We start from the raw sequence: 22556 nt of genomic DNA, 5'->3' as shown, positions 1-22556 counted from the left end.
ATCGGAGCATGAGGACAGTGTGATCAGAAAGACGACTGTCGATGTGGATTCAGCATCGAAATGGTGTCACAAGCCCGACACATAATTGATTAGGGGAATCTTGAATTACAAAGGAGCTCCGACTATTGTGGGTCATACTTCAAGTAAAGGAATTTTTTGTAGACGCCGGAATAGAGGGCCAAAGTACATCTCTGAACGCCACATTGCATATTGCACGTGTGAACTCAGATTACAGACACGAAGCTACCCACCTTGGTCCGGTGGCAGGCGGTGCTGAATAACGATGCTTTATACGCTTTTTTGACCCCACCAGGATTCTGCTTCTTGAGCTTTCCACGAGTCATACTCTCCTGCCGCGCGCTCAATGACTGCCTGTTCAGCAGCAGTCTGCCAAGTTTTGGCCAAATGACCGTTCTTGAGATCTTCCTTGAACTTTGCGACATCGGTACGGAAGCAGTCATTTGATAAAGTGAAAGCCGATGGTCGTGTGCCTTCCGTTTCGCCAGCGTTGATCTTGGTCAACAGACCTTGGTTTGTACTGTCCTGAGGCAACATGGCAATGAGACTGCTTTGCTGTTCTGCATTAAGACATGACCAGGCTGGGCCTTCGAGAAGCATATGCTGTGTTGTGTCAGCTGGGTGAAGCTGTGTGGGAGCAACTGAACTTGCGTATATATCTGCTTTGACCAAGCGGCTAGTGGAATTTGTTGTGATGAAGACGGAGTCAAAAACTTTACTGGTACCCTTCTTGCTTAGGAGAGCTTTGGTTGTTTTCTCCTCAAAGTCTTCGAAGCGCTCAGGGGCTTTGCGGCTTCTTGAAGGTTGCGACCTGGAGGGTGTTGGTGCAGCCGTTTTCTGAGGCGCAGACTTCTTGCGGGCAGGCTTCTGTATAGTTGCCTTGCTGTCTGGTGTCGCGCTTGCCTTGTTGTTAATCCTTTTTGGATGTGGCGTACTGGATGCAGATGGCATTTCATCATCCTCTTCACGAGCCCTCTTCGGACTTTCCCTCGCCGCGCAATTGGCACCTGTATTGGCGGTTGAAGTGGTGGTTGGTTCGGGCTGAGGCGCCTGTGCATGTTGCGCCTGGGTCGAAAAGTCGGGAGAAGTCGGCTGAGAAGTCAGAGATGAAGACATGGCTTCTATCTGCGATACTTCGGTTTCCATGCCTGGTGTCTTGGGAGAAGATTTATTGGTTTCATGGTGTGTTGAGCTCATTACGTTCACTGGAAGCAAAACTGTAGTCGGCAGCGGGTGGTGTGAAGTAGTCGACTCTTTAGAAGGAGATCTAGGACTACGTGTTAGGAATCGGTCAGATGGGGTATGAGAAACGGTACGAGGCTAATGTCGTGTTGGAGAGGAAAGGACAATAGCTATTCAGCAGTCGGCGTGAAGCGGAAACAGTGGGAAGGCAACAATCTTGGCAAACGGTGGAAGATACGCAACATACCGCATAGGTAGCGACATCTTGTCCTGAAAAATGCAAGGCAGTCGCGAGCAGTAGAGGTGAATGGAAATCTGGTAGGCATACGACGCACGAGATAGTAATAATAGTAGTGTTGGGCCAATGTCAAGTGTCTGGATTAGTGTTATGAAGGTCCAATCGCAGAGGCGAGGGAGTGAAGGAGCAGCAGGACGTCAGCTTTACTCATATCACTTGATGCATGGTGTCAAGAGTACATGGATGTTGTCGCATTCACGTGCCGTGGCATGGTATAGACAAAGTAGACATAAGTACTAATCGTAGACATGGCGTTGGTGCGTCTGTGCGCTCTCCCGAACCCTTTCCACATCGTCATGTTCCGCTGTCTGGCTTGAACCAACGCCGACACGTAGCCTGAATTTGTATCTGCTACCCCCCAACAAAACGCACCTGTAGCGTTTCTGGGCGAATAAACGACACTGCATAGCACATAGCCCTGGCCCGACACCCACGCCGCCAACATGATTAAACACACGATGATATCCCGGCTGGATGGTTGGTGACAGCATCATAAATGAGCAGGCATATGCCGGAGTTCTGACCGATCTGCAGGCCTGATATTGACCGCCTCAGTCGATGACGAGCAGGTACTGTCCATTCCAAGACTGCGCGCGGCTTCCATAACCAACGCTCACTGTTCCCCAGACAGACGCCGAATTCAATGAGGTCAAGGGCAAGGTAAAGCTCGTCCAGCGCCGCCTGAACCGCAACTCGGAGCCACAAGCAAGCATAGAGAGCGGCAGCTACACATACCAGTAATGCCCCCTTCTGCCTTCCTCTTCTTTCTCGCAACAGGGGTAGAGCCGCCACGACTCATGCTAACGCCTTGTCACCAGCTACCTAATCGAAGGCGACCTCTGCTTCCTCTGCATATGCGACCGCTCTTACCCCCGCAAGCTTGCCTTCACCTACTTGTCCGATCTCTCGCGAGAATTCACCACCACCTATCAGCCCCAGCAATATCTCTCGCCAACTTGCCGCCCGTATGCCTTCGTAGAATTCGACACCTTTATTCAGCGCACAAAGAAGACATACCAAGATTCAAGAGCGACACAAAACCTTGATAAACTGAATGATGAGTTGAAGGATGTCACAAAGGTAATGACCAAGAACATTGAAGATCTGCTCTATCGTGGAGACAGCCTGGAGAGGATGGGCGACATTTCGAGTCGGCTACGCGAAGACAGCAGAAAGTACAAGAAGGCAGCTGTGCGTATCAATTGGGAGCTACTGCTTAAACAGGTGAGTTACCGCGGCAAGCATGGGATACTGGCAAGCTGGAACACTAACCAACACACAGTACGGACCTGTTGGTGGACTTGCCTTCATCATTATTGTTTTCATTTGGTGGAGGTTCTTTTAAAACCGTGCATGCAGTGAGCGATACAGTACCACAAGATCCATGCCCAGAGTGGATGAACTGGGCACTCGGCGTTGGAGGCGTCCCACTACACCAACTTCGGGTTATGACAAAGATGCAGTAATACCCAAATTCAACTTGATTGTATATATTTACAAGAGATGGTTTTGCGACGTGATAAATGCTGTACGTGCTCCGACAAGCGCACAAACTCTGACGGACAACGGATGTCGATCTGTCATTGGCCGCCGTGTTGTTCAAAACTGCCCTGGTGCCTGTCTCGCTAACCAGCTAGTCCCCATCAGTCCCCACACCACACACGATACCACATTTTCGATTTGCAACTTTTTCCATCAACCACTTTCGCACACGAAATCCATACAGGACGCCCATGGATACCCTCTGGTGCAAACTCGACAACATGGACAACGGCTTATATCAATATGGATGACGAATATTCCGAAGGATGTACACCACCCTACCTCACATCAATCTCCTGGTAGTAGAACACAATCAGGCTCAAAGATCGGGAATGGAGCCAGAACCTGGAAACAGAATCCTCGGAGCCCCCACAAACCTACGCACGCCCATATCGTGACCGCCAAACATGGCCAACACGGAGACACTGTCAGCTCACATGTCGAAGTTGGCACTTGTCATATAGTGGTATGGATTATACTTTAGGACTCAGTACCAGTACCCCACAGTAGCATACCTCGACAGAGATAATGGTGTCATGACACATGTACTACAGGCTCCTGATGTCGATTAGTTCAATAGGGGCAATAACATTCGGTTGGGCCAGCTTTAAGAGACAGGATACTACGTGATTTTAAAGTTGGACGTCGACGGACCGATTGCGAAGCCATGAGCGCAAAGGAGGACACAAGCAAGGGAGCACCCATGACTTTTCCAGAAAAGTAACTGCGTAGTTGGTGGACAATTGCCGAAGCCAGACACTCGGAACATATTTGCCTGGGCAAGAGCCTCCTTACTCCCAACCACCAGGATCCAACCACGAGAGTTTCATGATCAATTGCACCGAAGCCACCTCTTCTGATTACTTACATACTACCCTTGGCCATTTGAACCAGAGTTTTGGAAGTCCAGGATTCTGGCATAATTCTTGGACGGCGTTGCAACTTGAGTGCCTCAGGAGTATAACCCTGTTTAGCCAGACGGAAAGAGACTGGATTACGTGAGAATACCCAGCACGTTGGCAACACTAACTCAGCAGCGCTAGTACCTGTACACGCTGATTGGTGTCTGAAGAAGCCATCCCAGCGAAGTTAGTACTGTGTTGAGTACGTACGCGCGTGCTCAGTCGCTACCATGCGGATTGAATGAACACGTAGGCTGCTACACTACAGCAGCGAGTCCTGGCTAACCATGTCCTGTGCAACGGCTAACTCTAACTATTTTCAGAGGAGGGATCCACAGGCCTACACAAGCTTACTGTGTATGGATGCCTGATATCCAAACCTGTTTATCCCCTTGACGTTGGCCACCGACTCAGCGGCACCGACACGTTCCGATTGACGATTTGATTCCTCAGTGTCATTTCCCCTACCGGATCGTAGCATCGATATTTGACCGAACGCACCCCGCCCCTCGCTCGAACGGTTTCCAACGTTCCCCCACCCCCACATCGAGTATGACTAAGCCTCATATCGTGCTGGTCCCCGGGGCGGCACACACCCCAGCGTGCATGGTCCCGTTGATGGAGAAGCTGCAAGCCCTGGGTTATACAACGCATTGCCAGCAAATGGCATCGGTTGGCAATCCCAACCCGCCTAGCGACCTCAGTGAAGACATTGGGGTTCTGCGGCGCACAGTGGAAGAAGCCATTGGGAAGGGCAACGATGTCATTGTTGCCCCTCATAGTTGGGGCGGCGTGGTAACGGGCACTGGGCTCAAGGGCCTGAGCAAGGAAGAGCGCGAGGCCCAGGGGCTCAAAGGCGGCGTCGTCAGAATAGCGTTCATGGCGAGTTTTGTCCTGCCCGAGGGTAGAACTCTCATGAGCACGGCGCACAAGTCTCCGTCGCCCACATTTGTTCCCGATGGTCCTAATGCCACCTGCACAACACCTGAGCTTTTTTACAACGATCTCTCAGACGAGGAGCAAAAGCATTGGGCTGCGGGTCTGAAGTCCCAGGGTATCGCGTCATTCACCACGCCGACGACATATGCAGCATGGAAGCACATTCCGAGTAGCTATCTGCTTTGCCAGGACGATTTGGCGTTGCCCCCAGCTGCACAGGAGGGGATGGTCAAGGCGGCGGAAGAGGCGGGCGCAATCATGCATGTTACGAGGATCAAGAGTGGGCATAGCCCTTTCCTGAGCAAGGTGGTTGAGACGGCTGAGTGGATTCAGCGGGTTGCGGAAGAGACGCTGGTGTAGTGCCACGAGGAAAACAAGTACGTGGACGGCAGAAAGAGAGCAAGGGGAAAGACACGAAGTCGAGCGGTGAGGAGCTTGAATCAGTTTGTCGGCCCATAGCGAGGTGAGGTGTGTACAACGAATGCAGTACTAGGGATGGAATTTATGCGGAAAGCACAGTAGGGCAATCGAATGGTGAACATATGCTTTTCTGCCCACTTTGAGCACTCAACTACTGGTATTCGGGTTTAACATTACAGCATTTGCAAACACGAGTTTGGGCGATGGAAAGAGTATCTGATGTCATAACCAGAGGACAGGGTGAGACAGGTATTAGACCTCGACTCACGGCAGGTCCGTCAATCTTTCAATGACTGGGAACCTCGCCTTTGACGCATCAGACAGCGGCGCATTGCCCGGACGGTCGACAACAACAGCGTAGACGTTGGCCTCGATTGCCGCTTCAGCCTCTGTTGCAGAAGAAACGTGTTAGTATCATAGCCGGTGGTTACTTGTAGTATGAAACATGCGACAGCAATGCAAGTGGGGGGGGGGGTGCGCGGGATCGCGTGACGGATAAGTTACATGAGGCCCTTTTTTTTCTGTAGTCCATGTGGGCAAATAAAAAGGTAGTGGGACATTGAGGGACATTTGTATGTCGCATGACGGAGCATGTACCATACATGTGTAGATACACATGTGGGTACTTGTAGTCAGGGCCGGTGCGTGATGGTGTGATGATCGACCGACGAATCGGGTAATGGAAGGGGGGAAGGAGGAGGGGTATTACAGTGGGTGGGTGCAATCGGCAAAGATGTTGGGTAGCGTGTTGTTTCAGGACAAGTGGAGAAGGCCAACATACCTTTTACGTTGTCTGTCAAAAACACAACCTTGGAGGGAGGCTTTCCTAGCTCGGAGCATATCTTATCGTAAGAAGCTTTGTCCATCTTGGGGCCTGCATTGACGGTATCGTAGTGGGCAGAGAAGAGAGGCTTGATGTCTCTTGTCACGTCTCCATCTTTGACGTAGGAAAAGAACTGGAGCTGTGCCTGCACGCTGCCGGAGGAGAAGATGGCCAGTGTCTTGCCAGCAGCTTTCCAAGCTTCTAGCGTGGGGACCACATCGTCAAACAGTGGGGTCTTGAGATGACCGTTGCGGAAGCCAGTGGTCCAAAGATGTCCTGCGCAAAAAGAGAAGAGTCAGTTTGAGTGGAGCATGCCAGCAGTGCTATCAAAGACAAAGGGCATGTGCTACGATAGTGCGCCAGCAGGGCGCAAAGTGACGAGATAGAAGGGAAGAGTTGCGTTGTGCTGCAGGAGGCCGAGCTGAAAGCGGCGTCGAGCTGACGAAAGAGGGTTTGGACGATTGGTGGGTGGCTGGAGTAGGATGGCGACTATCGCGATAAAGCAGCCGGTGGTGAGTGGCCGATCGAATCAAGAGATGAAGTCGGTGGGACTAGTGTGTTTAGAGCAGCGCGGTGTCGGCGCTTGGTGGTGATGATCCAGCGAGGGTCCTGGCACGAGGCGGCGGGCAAGAGATGGGACTAGGGTCGCCGACGAGGTTGAAACGGATTCATTTGTAACCCACCTTGTAGTTGCTTCAAATACACTGCTTTAATGTCGTGCCATGTCAGGTCTTGTACGTGGGCGAGCAGAGCATCGGGGCTCTGCTTGGTGTCGTCTGGAAAGGCGGCAATGAGGGATTGGAAGTCGGGATCAGCCCATGAATGGCGTGCCAGTCTTGTGAGACTGTCAAGTGCATACGGGTACTGCGGCTATTGTGAGCACACACACACACGCACACGCACACAGCGCAACGGGGAGGAGGCCCCACCACCAGTACCGTCTCGCGTGACAGATGACGGAAACGGGTGGCGGGATGGCCATGGCTGGAGGAGGCAGGCAGAGAACACGACAGCGTCTAGAACGAAGGGGGCAGAGATGGACGGGAGGCTACATGGCCGACGAACGGCCTGGCGACGACGTCGAGGCCCCGCCCAGCGTCATTGTCGACATATTTGGCGATGTTGCCCCGGCAGTGGTGGTTGCGCTGCCGAATGCGGGGAAGCAGCGACATGGGAGGCCAAGGGCAGAAGAATTTAGGCTTACCATGACATCCTTGACGAATGAGATGCTCGAGATGGTGCCCTCTGCGTGCCCATGTCAGTACAGGTGTGCATTTACAATATTACTAGCAGGTGCGTGTGTGACTAGCAACAACAATGGCTATTTGGCTGAGGCAAAACATGGCGTGTGCGGGTACGTGTACGTGTTGTAGGTGAATGTACATGTGTACATGGTCATGCACCAACAGCGACTTGAAGACAGTTCTGCGACATACCGATATCAAGCAACACAACCTCTGCTTGGCTCCAACGCGCCGGATCGAGCGATGCGGCACACATGGTGCTGGACGTCTGACGGTGTTGTTATTCTTGCTGTTGCTGTTGCTGCTGTCGTTGTCGTTGCCGTCAATGTAATGGTTGTTGTTGTTGTGGTCGTCAAAAGCAGGACAGTGAATGGCGGTGAAGCGACAGAGTGTGCCGTGTAGCGCCTCAGCTGTGAGGATGGACGGGTGGTGTCGTGTGGCTGTTCTGGCAGCTGACTGGTGCGAGTGGTAAGACAAGCAACATCAAAACATATAGCGGTCAGGCTGGAAACCTGATATTGTTCAACAAGAGAGATGAAAATTTTTCTTCTGCACATGGATTGGAGCCGGAAGCGGCTTGACAGCCGTGAAGCTGTCGTCGAGGGGAAAATTTTTGCAATAGGCAGGAGTCATCCATGGTGCGATGACAGCTGTCAGGGTGGCTCTGTGCCCGGCTGTGTTCCATGGAACCAGTGTTGTGAGGCTGACATTGGGCTGAGGCGCTCACCGACGTTGTCTATCTGATGCTATGTCTCGACTTGTCGATGGATATGGGGCGTGAATGCCGTGAGATGGACGGGAGTACCTGGCTAGCATGTGGCCGCCTTGATGCTCGATGTCGTCGATGGGCAGACGGCTTGGAGAACGACCCACACATCAAAGTCGCCGTGTCGCGGGCAGCACATGGGCGGCGCTAGCAGCGAAATGTCCAAAGCCCTATAGGCTGGCCGTGGCCGTGCGCTGTCTGCAATTGTAGTCGCTGGCCTATGTGGATTGAGAGGCCTACACTACTCCTCGTCCTCTTACACCTACATTGACCTACATGTATAAAGTAGGCGTACACCGCCACGGGGTTGCCCTGGGACGGGTACAACAAGTGGGGACAAGGAAATGTCCCGTTTGCATGCAAGCTGCAGTAGTAGCTTGTCCAAGACGCTGGCTGGGTGGCTCGCTGCTGCCATTTGCTGCAATCTACTGCAACCTAGTGCCGGTCTACTGCGCGTCTTATTGACCAAGTTAGTGTAGAGCAGGATAGGGTAATGCGAAGCGTGCACCACGAGTCCCAGCTCGGCAGTACTCTGACGGCGACGGGGCAATGGACAGCACGACAAGGACGGCGATGATGGCATGTAGCATGTACACTTGGATGCTCACTTGGTTACTCCCATGTAGGCACATGGAGTAAGAAGCGGCTTGTGCTCTGGTTCGCGCATCGGGCCCCCATGAGGGATGCAGATCGTGTCTGTGTTTCAGGGCGCTGACCTGGCATTATGCCATTGCGACGATAATCACTCAACCGGCTCACGCTGACTGCAAGGCCGCGAGGCGGCAAGGCACAAAAGGGCTTTGCAGTCGCATAAGCTTTCCCCGGATTCCTATATTTTGCCGCTACCCACCGAGCTTGGCGGCGACGGGTCGATGGCGGACAAGCAGCAGGGCGCGGCCAATGACAGGCTCCGACCGCCGACAGCCGAAACACTTGTCATGGTGGATTGGGGAGGGGTGGCGGCGAGAAAGCCCCTGGATGGCATGGCAGTGGGTTGCATGGCGGGCAACCGCTCCATGCTCACACGACATGGCATGCGGCTCAGTACAGCGGCGAGACGAGGTGGCAAGCATCACGAAACCACAGATAACGGCGGTGTTGGAGCAGGCAGTCGAGTGGTCGAGGGCAGCAGACGGGCTGCAGGCAGCACCAATCAAAGGCCAGGTGGCCGCTTGAAAGCGCAATGCACCCGACCCAGATCAGCAGCGGCCATGGAGGCGGCGCTTGGGGGGCTAAGCCTGCATTGGCACACGACAGCTGGTGGTCTGGATTGTGCGCCCTCTGTCTGCGTGTGCGTGTGCGTGTGCGAGTGCGTGTGCGTGTGCGTGGGCGAGGGAGTGTGTGCTCCATGTTATACTACTAGCAGACTACTAGCAGCTATGTGAGTAAGGATAGTCTCAGTACGTGGACTCGTCTGAGTGTACAGGCAGGCAGTCGGCAGCCACGGCCAATGTTTCAGACGACGTCTTTGTCCGTCCCACCGTCATCACCGCAGCGGGACCCGTCCGGCCAGACGTGCAGCGTGCACCTGCAACGGGGGCAGAGGCAGCGACGAGCACGCACACGGGGGGGTGGGTGGCTCCACTGATGAGAGCCATGATGCAGCACCAGCAAGGACTGCCGTGTGAGACGGGCCTGGCGACAAGACGAGCCTCCGAAGCTGGCGGACAGCAGCCAGCGGACAGCAAGCATAGCGAGTGCGCCCTCCCTCGTCCGACGCCGCCGTGACGAGCCATGGAAAGAGACCGAAGGGCATGGAAAGTTGGCAAGTCCAGAGTTGGCAGCAGTCCAGTGGCGGTTCCGACGGGGGGGCGTGGCCACGCTGCTTTAGCACCTGGTGATGCAAGCCACGTAGCTCGCAGCGGCGCCCTAGCCTCCTGCTCCCCTACCCCGGCTAGCCTCGACGCCGCCCTGCTGCAAGCGGGTCCCCCCCAAAGAGCTGCGCCTGCTCCTGGCGCTGCCCTCTAATAGCCAGGATGCCCGTCCGCCATCCGTTTCCTCACCTCACCACCGTCTCCCGATGCCTCCATAACACGTACCCATCTCTGCTCTCGTCGTTGTTCGCAAGCTCTAGCGTTGCTTCTCTCCACCGCCATTGTCTCCTCCTCCGCCCTCTCCGCCTTCCGCCTCACCTACCGCTGCTGCCCTTAATAATACTCGCCTTCCGCTCGCTCCTTCCGCAACCGCTGTGCAGCTTACCCATACGTCAACACCGCCAACAACAACGTCTGCCAACCCCCCCTTACCTCGCCTTGGCCCACAGCCTCCCTCTGCCACAATCGCCCCGCCCTCTTGCTCTGCTCTTTGGCACTCAACTACCTAGCCGCCATCGCCGGGCCTTTGTTTTGATGTGACAGAGAGAGCGAGCTGCAGGCCATCCCAACACCCGTCAGACAGCCAGCTAGCCAAACACACCCACACCCACAACCCCTCTCCTGCCTCAACACTCCTCAGGCTCACGACCTGCGCCGCTCCGAGCTTCACCCACCAGACAATCTACATTCTCCCTCTCAGCTTGTCGCCAGCTAGCCTCATCGAACCCCCTCTTTATCCGACACCCGCTAGCTCTCCTTACGTGGGCCCGTGCACTTGACTCACGCTGCCAACCGCGTCATCAGACAACAACCCACTGTCTGCCTACCGACGATCCTCCCTCCACGCGTTACGACTCTTTCTCTCTCTCTTCCTTCCTTCCTCTCTTACGCAGCGATCCCTCTTCCTATCTGGACGTCCACGACTCCATCTCATCACCTGCCGCTCCCTCCGATAGCTCGTTGACTCGAGTCATCCATACGCAGTTAATACCGGCAAATGAGAACCACACTCTCTTGAACCTTTCCTTGTCTTTTCCGTCGACGGACACCACCTGTGCATATCACCGACGACTTTGCTTTTTAGTTTCACCCAAACGGCCTCGCTGTTACCTTACGACATCTCTCCTCGGCAACTTTTTCGTCTCTTTTCCGACTCCGCTACAAACCATATTATCGCTATCTTCGACATTTCACAGTCACCTAAAAGTCTGATAGAGTATCGCTTTTGGGCTGACGGCTGTTGACCCATTGTTTACTTTTGATATCGAGCCTTTACCTTTCCGTTTTCTTCCTTGTTTGTTTGGCGGCTTCCACATCCGCCTGCACCGTCACAGCCACCGGGTAGACCTCTTTGAGTTTTCCCTTCGGCCCTTTCCCCTCCAGTTCTCCACCCCCCAAACATCCCTCATGGAGTGCATGCGCGATCATCTTCACGAAGGCGTTGTACTCAATGGACGGTATGAAACAATCTCTCCTCTCAACAATGGCTCCTTCGGCATGGTCTTCCAGGCCAAGGATCTTGTAACTGGCGACCATGTTGCTGTCAAGGTCATTACCAAGAGTTCGGCCGCCATCAACTGCCCTTCCGCCTTTGCAGTCGATGAGCGCTCCGAAGAGCTTGGTGTTCACCTGCGTCTTGGTGATCACTCCAATGTTGTCAACCTGCTCCAGTCTTTTGAGACCCAGAACCACATCTACCTTGTGCTTGAGTTCTGCTCCAATGGTGATCTGTACGAAGCCATTCGCAATGGCAAGGGCCCTCTCGAGACTGAGCATGTGCGTGACTTCATGATGCAGCTTGTCGATGCTGTCGACTTCATCCACTCAAAGGGAATCTACCACCGCGACATCAAGCCTGAGAACATTTTCCTTACCCAGGATGGCTCCATGAAGCTTGGCGACTTTGGTCTTGCCACTTCTGACCCCTGGTCTTACGAGATTGCTGTCGGCAGCGACCGCTACATGGCTCCTGAGCAGTACGACCCCTCCAACACTGGCTACTCGACTGCAAAGGCCGACATCTGGGCCATTGGCATCGTCCTCCTCAACATCCTGTTCCAACGCAACCCTTTTGCCGTACCCTCTTCCTCAGACCCTCTCTACGCCGACTTTGCCCTTGACCGTCAGAGTCTCTTCGACGTCTTTCCCAACATGTCGCAAGATACCTTTGAGGTCATTAGGCAGTGCCTGGCCATTGACCCTGAGAAGCGCGACCTCGGTGCCGTCAAGGATGCGTTGGAGCGTGTCATCAGCTTCACCATTGATGACGAGAGCCTCGATGACTTCTGCACCGAGGAGCGTGATGTCGTCGCTGTCGGCGCCAACCGCGAGCCTCTCCGAACACCATCCATTTCCACGCCCCAGCTTGACAATGGTGGTTCGTTCCCCTGGGCCAAGGCTCTCGCCATGTCTCCACCCCAGCAGTTCCGCCAGCTCTCTGCTATCCCCGACAACGAGATCTATGAGGATGACATGTTCTCGGGACCTCCCTACGATGTCAAGCCAGACAGTGCCTCTGCTGCATCCTTTGTGGATTCTGGCTTGGGCTTGTCCTTCAAGTCAACTGATGGCGCAAAACCCGAGCCTGTGAATTTCACTCGATCTCGACCTATGCCCATCTCTGGCTCGCTTCCAACCAAGCCTTACAACAGCATGTCTTCTGTCTTTGGCAAGAAGCGTGATGTCATCTCCAAGAGCTGGAGCGATCTTTGGGAAGAAGAGGACGACGATGCCCAGTTCCTTGCCGAGCTCGAAAACAACTGTCATTCCTTTGGTGCTGAGAAGCCCAAGTCCAAGCCTGTTGTTTCCGAAGCTGGCTCCGGCGTGTCGACTCCTCGTGGCGGCTTGTCCGAGATGAAGAACCCCATCTCCATCCACAACAGCAGGAGCCCCACGCCCAAGAACCACCGCACTGCTGTCGACCACGTCAGTGCAGCCACCGGATTCGTTTTTGAGGAACATCGTTCGTCAGCGGCTACCCGCAATACTCCTCCAAAGCGTTCGGTTGCCGACAAGTGGGCTGCTCTTGGCGATCGCCGTCGTAGTCCCGCTGTGCAGGCCCAACAAACTCCATCCAAGCCTATCAAGTCGCCCAAACAAGCTCAACCCATTCCGAACTCCGCCAGGAAGCGGAGCCGCACTGGGGCTGGACGACGACCAATCCACTGGGGTTCCAGCCATAACGAGAACAACAACCATGGCTCCTGGGAACAGAAAGTGGACAACTGGTACAAGAGCAAAGATTGGCGCTCCCATGCCGATCATGCCCAGGCCCATGATGACCTGGGCGACCTTGAGTGGGTGTGGTAAGGCACTTTAACCTTCCACTTGTAGTCTTGACAACTTTTCATTTCCTTATTTCCTATACTTTTTTTTCACGGAATACGTTATTCCTGGGGAAGCAAGAGTTCTACGATGCTCAACCTTAACCACCTTTTCAAATTGTAGCCTACTAGAGATACCACTTTCCTATCTCTCTCCTCTTTACCTTTTCACTTGTACACTCTCAGCTTCACCTGCAACACCCCAACGACTCGATCGTTTTTCCACTCTTCAACATTATCTCTTGGTATCTCTCCTTTGTTACTTTACTGGTGTGGTTAGGCCAGCTTCTGGGACTCTTGCACTGGAGGCTTTTTTTATCTCGTTGGACGGACGAAAGAAACTGTTTCGGTGAAGAACTTCACCAAACTGCAAATGGTGATATATGACAGGAAGCAAGCGGCATCTGGAATGGAGTTCTATATTTGGGTTTCTTTTTTTCTGTTGGCATCAGAGGGATATCTCTTTACTCCCCTCACAATTCGCTTCTTAGGGATGATTAGTTAGTCAAGACTCGTATCCGACGGAGATCCAAGTCGCATTGCACTTTCGTCGTCGCACATCAAACACCAACCAGACGACCGGTGCTATGCGTAGGATCCGGGATTTACCCACTCAACCACTTCGCAACTTTTGCTTCTTCTAAATGTGATGAATTCATCCAAATAGCCCATATTACTATCCATAGCTTTCTTTTAATATCTTGTATATATATGCGAGTTTCTGCTGTTTAGCTGCTTTTGGCTTTTGTTTTTTCTTCCTATACAAACTGTCTTAATAACTACCTGTAGATTGAATAGATTTCTGAATTCTCTTTCGCACATGTATGTTTTTTTTGGGCCCAAAGGCAATACAATGTGCATGCCTGATACCTGGTGCGATGGTGCGGGTCACCCTCTTTCACTGATGTCTCTTTTAATGATTTTCATCATCTTGCATCTTTCTTCTCTTCCAAGTTAAGCAGTGGAAGCCGAAAGGTCTGGCCCATGTCCATCTCTCTGCATTGATGTTCACTGGGACGTCTGGAGAAGAAATATAGACGTATTGATTCATTGTTATGTACATATGCATATTTTGATTTTTTTTAGAGGGTATCACTGGATAAAAAAAAAGACAAGTCAGGTACTAGCCCAAACGAAGAAAAACAACATATACGAGTATCGCTCACAATAATGGCGCAATAATGGCTATCCTGCTTGGGGCACACTGGGTGTGGTTGGACTAGCTAGTCCAGCCTGGCTCTTCCGCCTATCCTTCTTCTTCTTCGATCCAGGCGCTACACTGCTCTTCCTACTATGACCTTCCATCGCCCCGGGAGTTGCCACTGTTTTTGGTGTAGCCACTACAGAGGGCGCTACACTTGGCGTCGTGGTCTCAATTTTCAATTCAGTAGGAGCTGCTGGCGCTGGCTGCACTGATTGAATCGCCTGTTGCTCCTGCGCCTTGTTCCTGGCAGTGACGGCTGTCTTGGTACCTTCAAAGACAAAGGCGCCGGGCTCGCCCTTGAGCGGATTTTCATCCATGTACTCGTCCCCATACGCGTTTGTGAGGTTGAGCGAGTGCATGAAGAGCGCGTCAGACAAGTCATTGGCTGAAGCAGCTGAATCTGTGGCCTGTGCGGCTACACCTGCGCCTTGTGACTGCGAGCCTGGGGCGTCTGCATCTGTCGGGGCTAGCGTTGGACTGCCGACTCGACTCGCTGTAGTCGTCGCTTTTGCAGTTTCGAACGAAGGGGGGAAGTACGAGTAGCCGGTTGCAGGTGTCCAATGTGTCATGTTCTTGGAAAGCTCGGCCATCTGTTGCATGCGCGTTGAAACAGTAAGCTGCGAGACATGTCAGATATCTGTTCTGCACAACCATCTTCCGTTGAACCTTACCATTCTGCTCTGCACGATATCCAGCAAGCTCGGCGCCATGAGCATCTTGGTCCCGTGGGTATACCAATTGCCCTCGACAAAGTTTTCGATGCGTTCTTTGTCATTCTCTGTGACGCGCACCTTGTGCTGGCGTTGCAGAAGCCACGGGTGGCCTTCGCCCTGGCCTTCGCCCGCAATAACGTACTGGGTTCCTTCGGGCTGGTCGTCAAGTCTCTGTTGCCACAACTTTGGATCATTCATAATCTTCTCCGCAACAACCGGGTCGTTTTGGCGCAGATTGAGATAGACATCGATGTTGATGCATTCAGAGTCGAACCAGGGTGACGAGGTAAAGTACCAAAAGAGGTTATTTCCTGCATGTAGGTCGGGGGTGGGTAAGCCGCCGATAAGCTGGGGCTGGTCGAATTCCTGCTCGTCTGGGGGTGGGAGTGGCGGTGGCATTCTGGCGATGATGTATGGAGGTGACTGCGAGAGTCTATGTGTGGATTGGTTGTGCACTTCCTTGAAGCTGGACCGCGGTCGCGCGTGGGGAAGCGCGCAGGAGCTCGGGCCTCTCACCTCCGTGTTGCCCGCAACCTTCACAATCTAATCCTCACGTCCATCTTCAATCCTGTTCAGCCCTATTTTTCACGATGGATCTTGTTCAAACTGTACGCAAAGAAGGTAGCCGGTAAGACTTCCAGTATCACATCTCAGTTGTGTCTAGCTAATCATGGCTCAGTGGTGGCCGCGGTGATTTTAAATGGGAAGATGTCAAGAATGATGCGCAACGTGAAAATTATCTCGGTCACTCGGTCATGGCGCCTGTTGGGCGTTGGCAACAAGGCCGCGACCTTAGTTGGTACGCGAAAGGCGACGCTGAATCCAAAGAGGCCGAAGCATCGCGTATCAAGGAAGAGAAGCGCAAACTGAAGGAGGCAGAGGAAGACGCGATGCTTGCTGCCATGGGCCTCCCGGTGCCAGTGCGGAACAACGCAAACCTGACACCATTGGGTGAAAAGGCCCACGAGGCTGATGTGAAGGATAAAATGGAGGAGAAAGCCCACAAGGGCGAGGATGAGGACCAGGCAAAGAGGAGGGAGAAGAAGGAGCCTTCCAGGAGGCACAGGGACGACGACAGAGAGCGGAGGAGACGTCATCGGACACGAAGCTGTTCGCGAGACCGAGAGCGACGCCACAGACACCGGGACCGTTCACGCTCGCGCGACAGGCGGAGAGATGACGACCGAGATGACCGACGAAGGCATCGGTCAAGGAGCCGTGAGCGTAAGCGACGAGAAGACCGTCCAGAACGTAGGCGCGAACGCGACACAGATGGAAAACGATCAAGATCGCGCTCGAGGGATCACAGACGTCACAGAGAGACTCGAAGCAAGTCTCCGTACGATAGGAATGAGCGGCGGCTTGGTTAAAATATCTATTCCACATGAGCAAACTTGACCACGGGATCATTTGCCAGCCGCTTATTTTCGTAAACAACGTTATGTCCGGGATTGCAGCTTATTGGCAATGTCAGCCTGCAAGCAACCTCTGGCAGGGATCACATACTTTTCATTTCTGTGAAAGACAAAGCTCTTCCCACATGTGCTGCTTCTGTTCAATCGCTAGTGATCAATCCGCGGCGAACGACCTAACTTCCTGCCGAACGACTGTAGCATCCCCGCAATATCCCCGCCGTTGGGCGATTCCGAATCTTGTTCCGAACGGCAATTTCGGCCGGCTCCCCATATTTCCCCTCACCAGCAGTGTACAGCAGAATACGCCTCTGTCCTGTATATCATAGTCTTGCTGCTCCTATAAATTTCGCTCTACCCAGGTTCTTAACCTTACTAAAAAAAAGGGCAAGATGGCGTCTGCACCACCCATAGCTAACTGGCAAGCGTTGGCCAAATCGAAACGAGAATCAGTCTTTGCCAAAATCCCAAAAGACTGGCTTCTCCCCACATCTCAGACATCCCAGTACACTGAAACCTCGAGCATCTCTGTGCTAGACGTACCTCGAACATGTGGTATTTTGACAGAGAAAGAGCTAGATATCACCGAGAATTATGATGTTACAGATCTGGTCAAGATGATGTCTGAGGGGCAGTTAAAGAGCATGGAAGTGGTGACAGCATTTTGCAAGAGAGCGGCGGTCGCCCAGCAGTGTGTTAATTGTCTTACAGAGATTATGTTCGACGAGGCATTGGCTAGGGCAAGAGAGTGCGATGAGTATTTGGAGAAAGAAGGAAAGGTGCTGGGACCGCTGCACGGGTTACCCATCAGTCTGAAGGTGTGTGCAATTCACAAACGGAAGGCGTTGTTAGCAACCCTTTCGACGTTCAGAATTCATAGTGCCGAAACACCGGCTTGTACCTGTTACTGAGATGCGCTTAACAGGACTCTTTCAATGTGCGAGGCGTACAAGCAACACTCGGATATGTATCCTTCATCCCCCATCCCCCGGCTGCCACGAACTCGGCCTTGGTCACCGCCCTACACTCCCTCGGTGCAGTCTTCTATTGTAAAACCAATCTACCCCAAACCATGATGACAGCAGACAGTCAAAACAACATCTTTGGGCGCACCTTGAATCCAAATAAATTATCGCATACCGCCGGCGGCTCCACTGGTGGTGAAGGCGCACTCATTGCCATGAAAGGCAGCATAATGGGCGTAGCCACGGACGTTGCCGGCTCGAACCGCATTCCTGCCATATGCTGCGGCGGTGCCTCTCTGAAACCCACGGCAGGCCGTGTTCCCTTTGCCGGTGGAGCAGCTGTCGGTCGTCTAGGCTCTCCTGGCTCAGTACCCGTAGTCATTGGCCCCTGTGGCCGCACCACCCGCGACTTTGCCCTATTTCTCCAGTCCATAAGCAGCACACAGCCTTGGCTTCTCGATCCAAATAGTCTGAACGTGCCCTGGCGTTCCGTGCAGCCATCCACGCAACCCTTGCGCTTTGGACTAATCCGTGGCTGCAAAGAACGACCTTTGCATCCGCCCATCGCCCGAGCGCTGCACTCTACGGCTATGAAATTGAAAGCTGAGGGACACGAGATTGTACTTTTGGACGAGAAGATACCAGATCTGTACCAGACAGCTATGCTGGCGTGGAAATTCTTTATGCTTGACCCCCGCAAAACACCTTTCCAGTACATCAAGGCAAGCGGTGAGCCGGTTATTCCATCGATCGCGACAGCCGGTTTCCCTGAATTGAAGGATTGGCAGGCAAGTCTGGATGAGTTGTGGGACATGAATGTAGAGAAGGGCCGTATACTCAACCAGTTCCACAAACTCATGGTTGGTGAGCAGGCAGAAGAAGGCACTATCCAGAAAGCACTCGATGCGATTCTCATGCCAGGATATCAAAGCGTGGCACCAAAACATGACACCTATGGTCTGCCAATCTACACAGTCGTTGTCAATTTGCTCAATTATCCAAGCGGCATTCTGAACGTGGGCAAGGCTGATAAGGAGCAAGACAAGGAGTTCGTGAAGGAGGGTGTGATATATGAGCCCCCATGTAAGTCCTTATTCATCTACCCGTTAGGCTTCAGCAGAAAGAAAAATTTTGAAGTTTGAATTTGGACTGACATGAAGACAGATGAGCCAGAGGAGTGTGAAGGTTTACCAACACATGTGCAGATTGTAGGAAAGAGTATGATGGATGAGGAGCTAGTCGAAATAATGAAGGTTGTAGAGAAGCTTCTATAATCACTAGGAAATACTATACTAGCTAACAAGTATATTCGCGCATGCACCTCACACACATAATTCACGTATATAGTTTATACCCTAAAGCTTCTTAGCTTGAAGTTATATATAAATATTGTAATAAGCTGCGCCCGTGGAGTGAAAGCACCTAATTATATCACGTCCCTATATGTAACGGGCTGAACGCCCTTTGGATAGCTCCTCGATGGAATCTCGGGCCAAGCTGCGCGCGCACCATCTAAACTACGTTCAGACCGAGCAGCGCTCAGACAGCACGCTCAGACAACGCGCTCAGACAACGCGCTTAGATACTCCGGCATAACCTTTCTCTAATAAGTAAATAAATAAATACTACGTAAGCAGAGTAGATAGCTCCTTATCAAATANAACCTCTTATATACCTCGCGATTGCTCCCTAGAGNGCAGCCCCTTACATTTTGTATTCGATCCTAATTAGATATAAGCCTTAGGCGGACTATCTTCTGACTAAGCTTTAGAGCGTGCTATTAGCATAAGCTAGTAATACGGAGTTGGTGCTGTAGTAGGTACAAAAGACCTTTAGCGCAGCGTGTAGGTAGACCGTCGTAAGATAGTATACCTAGGGCTGAGCTTCGTAAGAAGATTAGCTGTGAGGGATAGTAGGCGAATTAGTCGCCCAGGACCTGTCCAAAGCCCTATTGTATCTTAGAAAGCTAAGCCGTAGGCGCAACGTCGCGCGAGAAACTACCTAAAAGCTACTTAGGCCTAGTATATAGCTAGCTAGAAGCGGACGTTATAGTAAGAAGTCCTATTAATTCTTGATCGGACGAGGTGTAGGCCGTGCGATTACTCTTAATCAGAGACGGGATCCCACGAGCGAGACAGAAAGACGCGAGTCTTCCTAGGGACGCGACAGAACGCTGTTTAGATTCTAGCTAGTAACAAGGACAGCCGAAGGTAAGCCCTACTAGTCCTTACTAACGAGTAGGCCGCAGTCTAGGACTACGCGAGCAGATTAAAGAGAGATCTAAAGCCCTGCGTATTAGTAGGTAAAGAACTAAAACGTCCGAAGACGAATCGGACGATAGAGACCAACGCTCCTAACTTAAACGTAGAGGAGCTGGCGGCGTACGCCACTATAAAGAGCTAGATAGGAGTCCTAGACGAAGAGATCCTACGTAAGATTACGCAAATGCTAAGAGAAGATAGCTAGAAGGAGGTAGCTATTAGCCTAACGATTAAAGCAGTCGTAAAACGGTCAACGGTGGTAGAAAGGAGAAGCCTGCTAAGGCAAGGAAGCTCACCGAAGCGCGATTAGAGCGCCATAGCTTAGACGATGGAGTAGATGATGCAACTCCTTAGTCTAATGGTCAGTCGCTTAGAGGCACTCGAACAGAACTAGGCCGAAGGGCGTTCGGAGTCGTCCACTAGAGCTTACACGCCATTACTAGCAACAGCCGCAACCGCCGAGCCAACCGCGCGTAAGAATAGGTTCCCACACCTAGAACCTTTCGACGGAGATAGAACTAAGTACATAGCCTTTAAATATAAGACCTAAGCTAAACTCCGACACGAATACGAAGGAGCGCCGAATCTCGCTTAGATTAAGTATGTGGTTAGCAGGTGCATAGGCAGAGCAGCAGACGTTCTCTTACCTTAGGTAATGCAAAATCAGAGTAGGAGTAGCATTAAGGACCTCTGGAGGTTTGCAGATCAACAGTTCAACGATCCACACCAGAAGTCTAAAGCGCTCGATCGACTTTCAACCCTAAAGCAAGGCAAGCTCTTAGTGAGAGATTATTATATAGAGTTTAACCGCCTTAAGATCTAGTCAGGCGAGCAGTTCGGCGAAGCAGCTAAGAAGAGTATGTTCCTAAAAGGCCTTCATACTAAGCTGCAGGAGGCTCTCGCTACGATTAACGAGGACTTATCGTACGAGCAGCTAGTTAATAAAGCAGTAAGAACGTCTGACAACCTCTACCGGGTAGGCCTTATTAAATCGCGCTTAACGAGCTCTCAGGTGGTAGGTAGAGCGCCCCACTACGACAACCGCTTAACACGAACCTAGTCCGGACGTTATGGACTGGGAGCCCTTAAAGGTCAATCAAGCACGAGAAAGGACGAATAGGCTAAGATGACCTCCGCGAGACTGCTATAGCTGTGGAGAGCTAGGTTACCTAGCTAGGAACTGTCCGAACAACGTTCGGGTTAAGAGAGCTAGAGCCCTTCCTAAGAGCGAAGAACGGAAGCGGATAGAGGAGGTTAAGGACCTAGCTGATAGCGACTTAGGAAAAGAGGAGCTCTAAGCCAGAGTCTCGGCTTAGAGCCTCTACAGATAGATTAGTAGATAAGTAGCGAATAGAGTTAATTTTAGCGAAAGNATATNCGTCCCCCGCTAATTACTATAGATCTAATTATAAACAACGTAGTTAACGCTATAGTACTAATTAATTATAGACATCTCTACTACGTACTAATTAATAAAAAGTTCACCTACTGCCACTCTCTAGAGCGCTTTTAGATCTCTACCTAAATAATTAAGGGAGTGAATAGTAAGCTATTAGAGATTAATAAGGTCGCCTAATTCTCGTTTAAGCTATATAGGTACGAAGAGTCTACCTATATATACGTAATAGATTTATCCTCTAGCGAGGACGTCTACCTAGGAAGGGGGTAGATAGATTACCGCGATGTGACGATAGCCCCCGCGAAGAAGAGCATCTTTATCTACTTGAAAGGCATTTAGGTGCGATTAATAGAGGGAACCCTATAAGAAGGAGTCTAACGCGTGAACGCTGCTATATTTACAATACTACTTCGCTAATATAAGAGTACTCTAAATAGCGTTTAGATCTTCGCTGTATCGATCGCGGATATTAATAAAGCGTTATAACTAAAGAAGCCTATAAACGTATAAGCGCTGCTACTAACGCAGTACTAGGAGTTCTATAAGCTCTTTAACCTAAAGTAAGTAGAAAAGCTTCTACCGTATTAAGGGCTAGGGGTAGACTATAAGATTAAGTTAGAGCTAAAGAATACTTAACTGCTATAGAGACCTCTCTATAGCATGTCGCGCGGAGAGCTCCTAGTTCTCTAAAAAGAACTTACGTTACTTCTTAAGAAGAGATTTGTCTATATAAGTAGCTTACTAGCCGCTACGCTAGTGCTATTTACGAAGAAGCTAGAAGGAGGGCTCTAATTATATATTAATTATTGAGCTCTAAATGCGATTACTAAGAAGAACTAATATCTACTACTACTTATCTAAGAGACGCTTAACAGCTTAAGTAAAGCTAAATAGTTTATAAAGTTAGATATTATTACGGCCTTCTATAAGATCCGCGTCGCACTAGGCGATAAGTAGAAGATAGCCTTCTAAATAAGGTTTAGACTATTTAAATAGCTAGTTACTCTATTTAGTATAGCGAACTCTCTAAGCACCTTCTAACGATATATTAATTAGACCTTAAGAGAATACCTAGATAACTTTTACTTAGCCTATCTAGACTGTAATGGGCTGTGCCCGTAGAGTGAAAGCACGTGATTGTATCACGTGCCCATACCACGAGTCTATATCTCACCGCTTAGTTAGAACCTACTCGTACGAAGAGTAGAGAAGAAAGTATAAAGAGAAGAGTGTCGTACGACAACTTAACTCTTCTTATCTTTCTTCTTCTGTACTATAGGCTAATGCAAACTCGTTCGAAGGCCTCTTCGCCCTTAACAGAAGGGCGGAAT

General features: G+C 51.4%; 11 protein-coding genes across 11 annotated transcripts; 8 read left to right on the top strand and 3 right to left on the bottom strand.

Moving 5' to 3' along the window:
• Nucleotides 1–288: 288 nt before the first annotated feature.
• COCCADRAFT_2577 (uncharacterized protein) lies at nt 289–1215 on the bottom strand (the record flags this gene model as incomplete). Its single annotated transcript, XM_007711159.1, has 1 exon — nt 289–1215. The coding sequence occupies one exon, from the start codon at nt 1213–1215 to the stop codon at nt 289–291; it is 927 nt and encodes a 308-aa protein (XP_007709349.1).
• A 726-nt stretch (nt 1216–1941) lies between these two features.
• COCCADRAFT_88603 (uncharacterized protein) lies at nt 1942–2843 on the top strand (the record flags this gene model as incomplete). The annotated part of the gene is made up of 5 exons (XM_007711206.1): nt 1942–1975; nt 2033–2067; nt 2126–2235; nt 2317–2722; nt 2781–2843. 5 exons carry the CDS (start codon nt 1942–1944, stop codon nt 2841–2843), a joined length of 648 nt encoding a protein of 215 aa, XP_007709396.1.
• A 39-nt stretch (nt 2844–2882) lies between these two features.
• On the top strand, nt 2883–3524 carry COCCADRAFT_88549 (uncharacterized protein; the record flags this gene model as incomplete). The annotated part of the gene is made up of 1 exon (XM_007711205.1): nt 2883–3524. One exon carries the CDS (start codon nt 2883–2885, stop codon nt 3522–3524), a length of 642 nt encoding a protein of 213 aa, XP_007709395.1.
• Nucleotides 3525–4494: 970 nt separating this feature from the next.
• On the top strand, nt 4495–5241 carry COCCADRAFT_23861 (uncharacterized protein; the record flags this gene model as incomplete). The annotated part of the gene is made up of 1 exon (XM_007711177.1): nt 4495–5241. One exon carries the CDS (start codon nt 4495–4497, stop codon nt 5239–5241), a length of 747 nt encoding a protein of 248 aa, XP_007709367.1.
• A 324-nt stretch (nt 5242–5565) lies between these two features.
• COCCADRAFT_88668 (uncharacterized protein) lies at nt 5566–7624 on the bottom strand (the record flags this gene model as incomplete). Its single annotated transcript, XM_007711204.1, has 4 exons — nt 5566–5690; nt 6083–6400; nt 6808–6959; nt 7557–7624. The coding sequence occupies 4 exons, from the start codon at nt 7622–7624 to the stop codon at nt 5566–5568; spliced, it is 663 nt and encodes a 220-aa protein (XP_007709394.1).
• Nucleotides 7625–9006: 1382 nt separating this feature from the next.
• COCCADRAFT_23859 (uncharacterized protein) lies at nt 9007–9862 on the top strand (the record flags this gene model as incomplete). The annotated part of the gene is made up of 2 exons (XM_007711176.1): nt 9007–9471; nt 9530–9862. 2 exons carry the CDS (start codon nt 9007–9009, stop codon nt 9860–9862), a joined length of 798 nt encoding a protein of 265 aa, XP_007709366.1.
• A 968-nt stretch (nt 9863–10830) lies between these two features.
• On the top strand, nt 10831–11160 carry COCCADRAFT_88460 (uncharacterized protein; the record flags this gene model as incomplete). The annotated part of the gene is made up of 1 exon (XM_007711203.1): nt 10831–11160. A coding segment is annotated over one exon (330 nt), but the record flags the coding sequence as incomplete, so codon positions are not given.
• A 195-nt stretch (nt 11161–11355) lies between these two features.
• On the top strand, nt 11356–13257 carry COCCADRAFT_2573 (uncharacterized protein; the record flags this gene model as incomplete). Its single annotated transcript, XM_007711158.1, has 1 exon — nt 11356–13257. One exon carries the CDS (start codon nt 11356–11358, stop codon nt 13255–13257), a length of 1902 nt encoding a protein of 633 aa, XP_007709348.1.
• Nucleotides 13258–14456: 1199 nt separating this feature from the next.
• Nucleotides 14457–15587, bottom strand: COCCADRAFT_88681 (uncharacterized protein; the record flags this gene model as incomplete). The annotated part of the gene is made up of 2 exons (XM_007711202.1): nt 14457–15092; nt 15147–15587. 2 exons carry the CDS (start codon nt 15585–15587, stop codon nt 14457–14459), a joined length of 1077 nt encoding a protein of 358 aa, XP_007709392.1.
• A 191-nt stretch (nt 15588–15778) lies between these two features.
• On the top strand, nt 15779–16558 carry COCCADRAFT_88565 (uncharacterized protein; the record flags this gene model as incomplete). The annotated part of the gene is made up of 2 exons (XM_007711201.1): nt 15779–15816; nt 15868–16558. The coding sequence occupies 2 exons, from the start codon at nt 15779–15781 to the stop codon at nt 16556–16558; spliced, it is 729 nt and encodes a 242-aa protein (XP_007709391.1).
• Nucleotides 16559–16992: 434 nt separating this feature from the next.
• COCCADRAFT_88494 (uncharacterized protein) lies at nt 16993–18839 on the top strand (the record flags this gene model as incomplete). Its single annotated transcript, XM_007711200.1, has 3 exons — nt 16993–17418; nt 17526–18648; nt 18730–18839. 3 exons carry the CDS (start codon nt 16993–16995, stop codon nt 18837–18839), a joined length of 1659 nt encoding a protein of 552 aa, XP_007709390.1.
• Nucleotides 18840–22556: the final 3717 nt, after the last annotated feature.

Source organism: Bipolaris zeicola, assembly GCF_000523435.1.
Source record: "Bipolaris zeicola 26-R-13 unplaced genomic scaffold scaffold_26, whole genome shotgun sequence".
Taxonomy (NCBI): Eukaryota; Fungi; Ascomycota; class Dothideomycetes; order Pleosporales; family Pleosporaceae; genus Bipolaris; species Bipolaris zeicola.
This window is presented reverse-complemented; position numbering and strand designations above follow the sequence as displayed.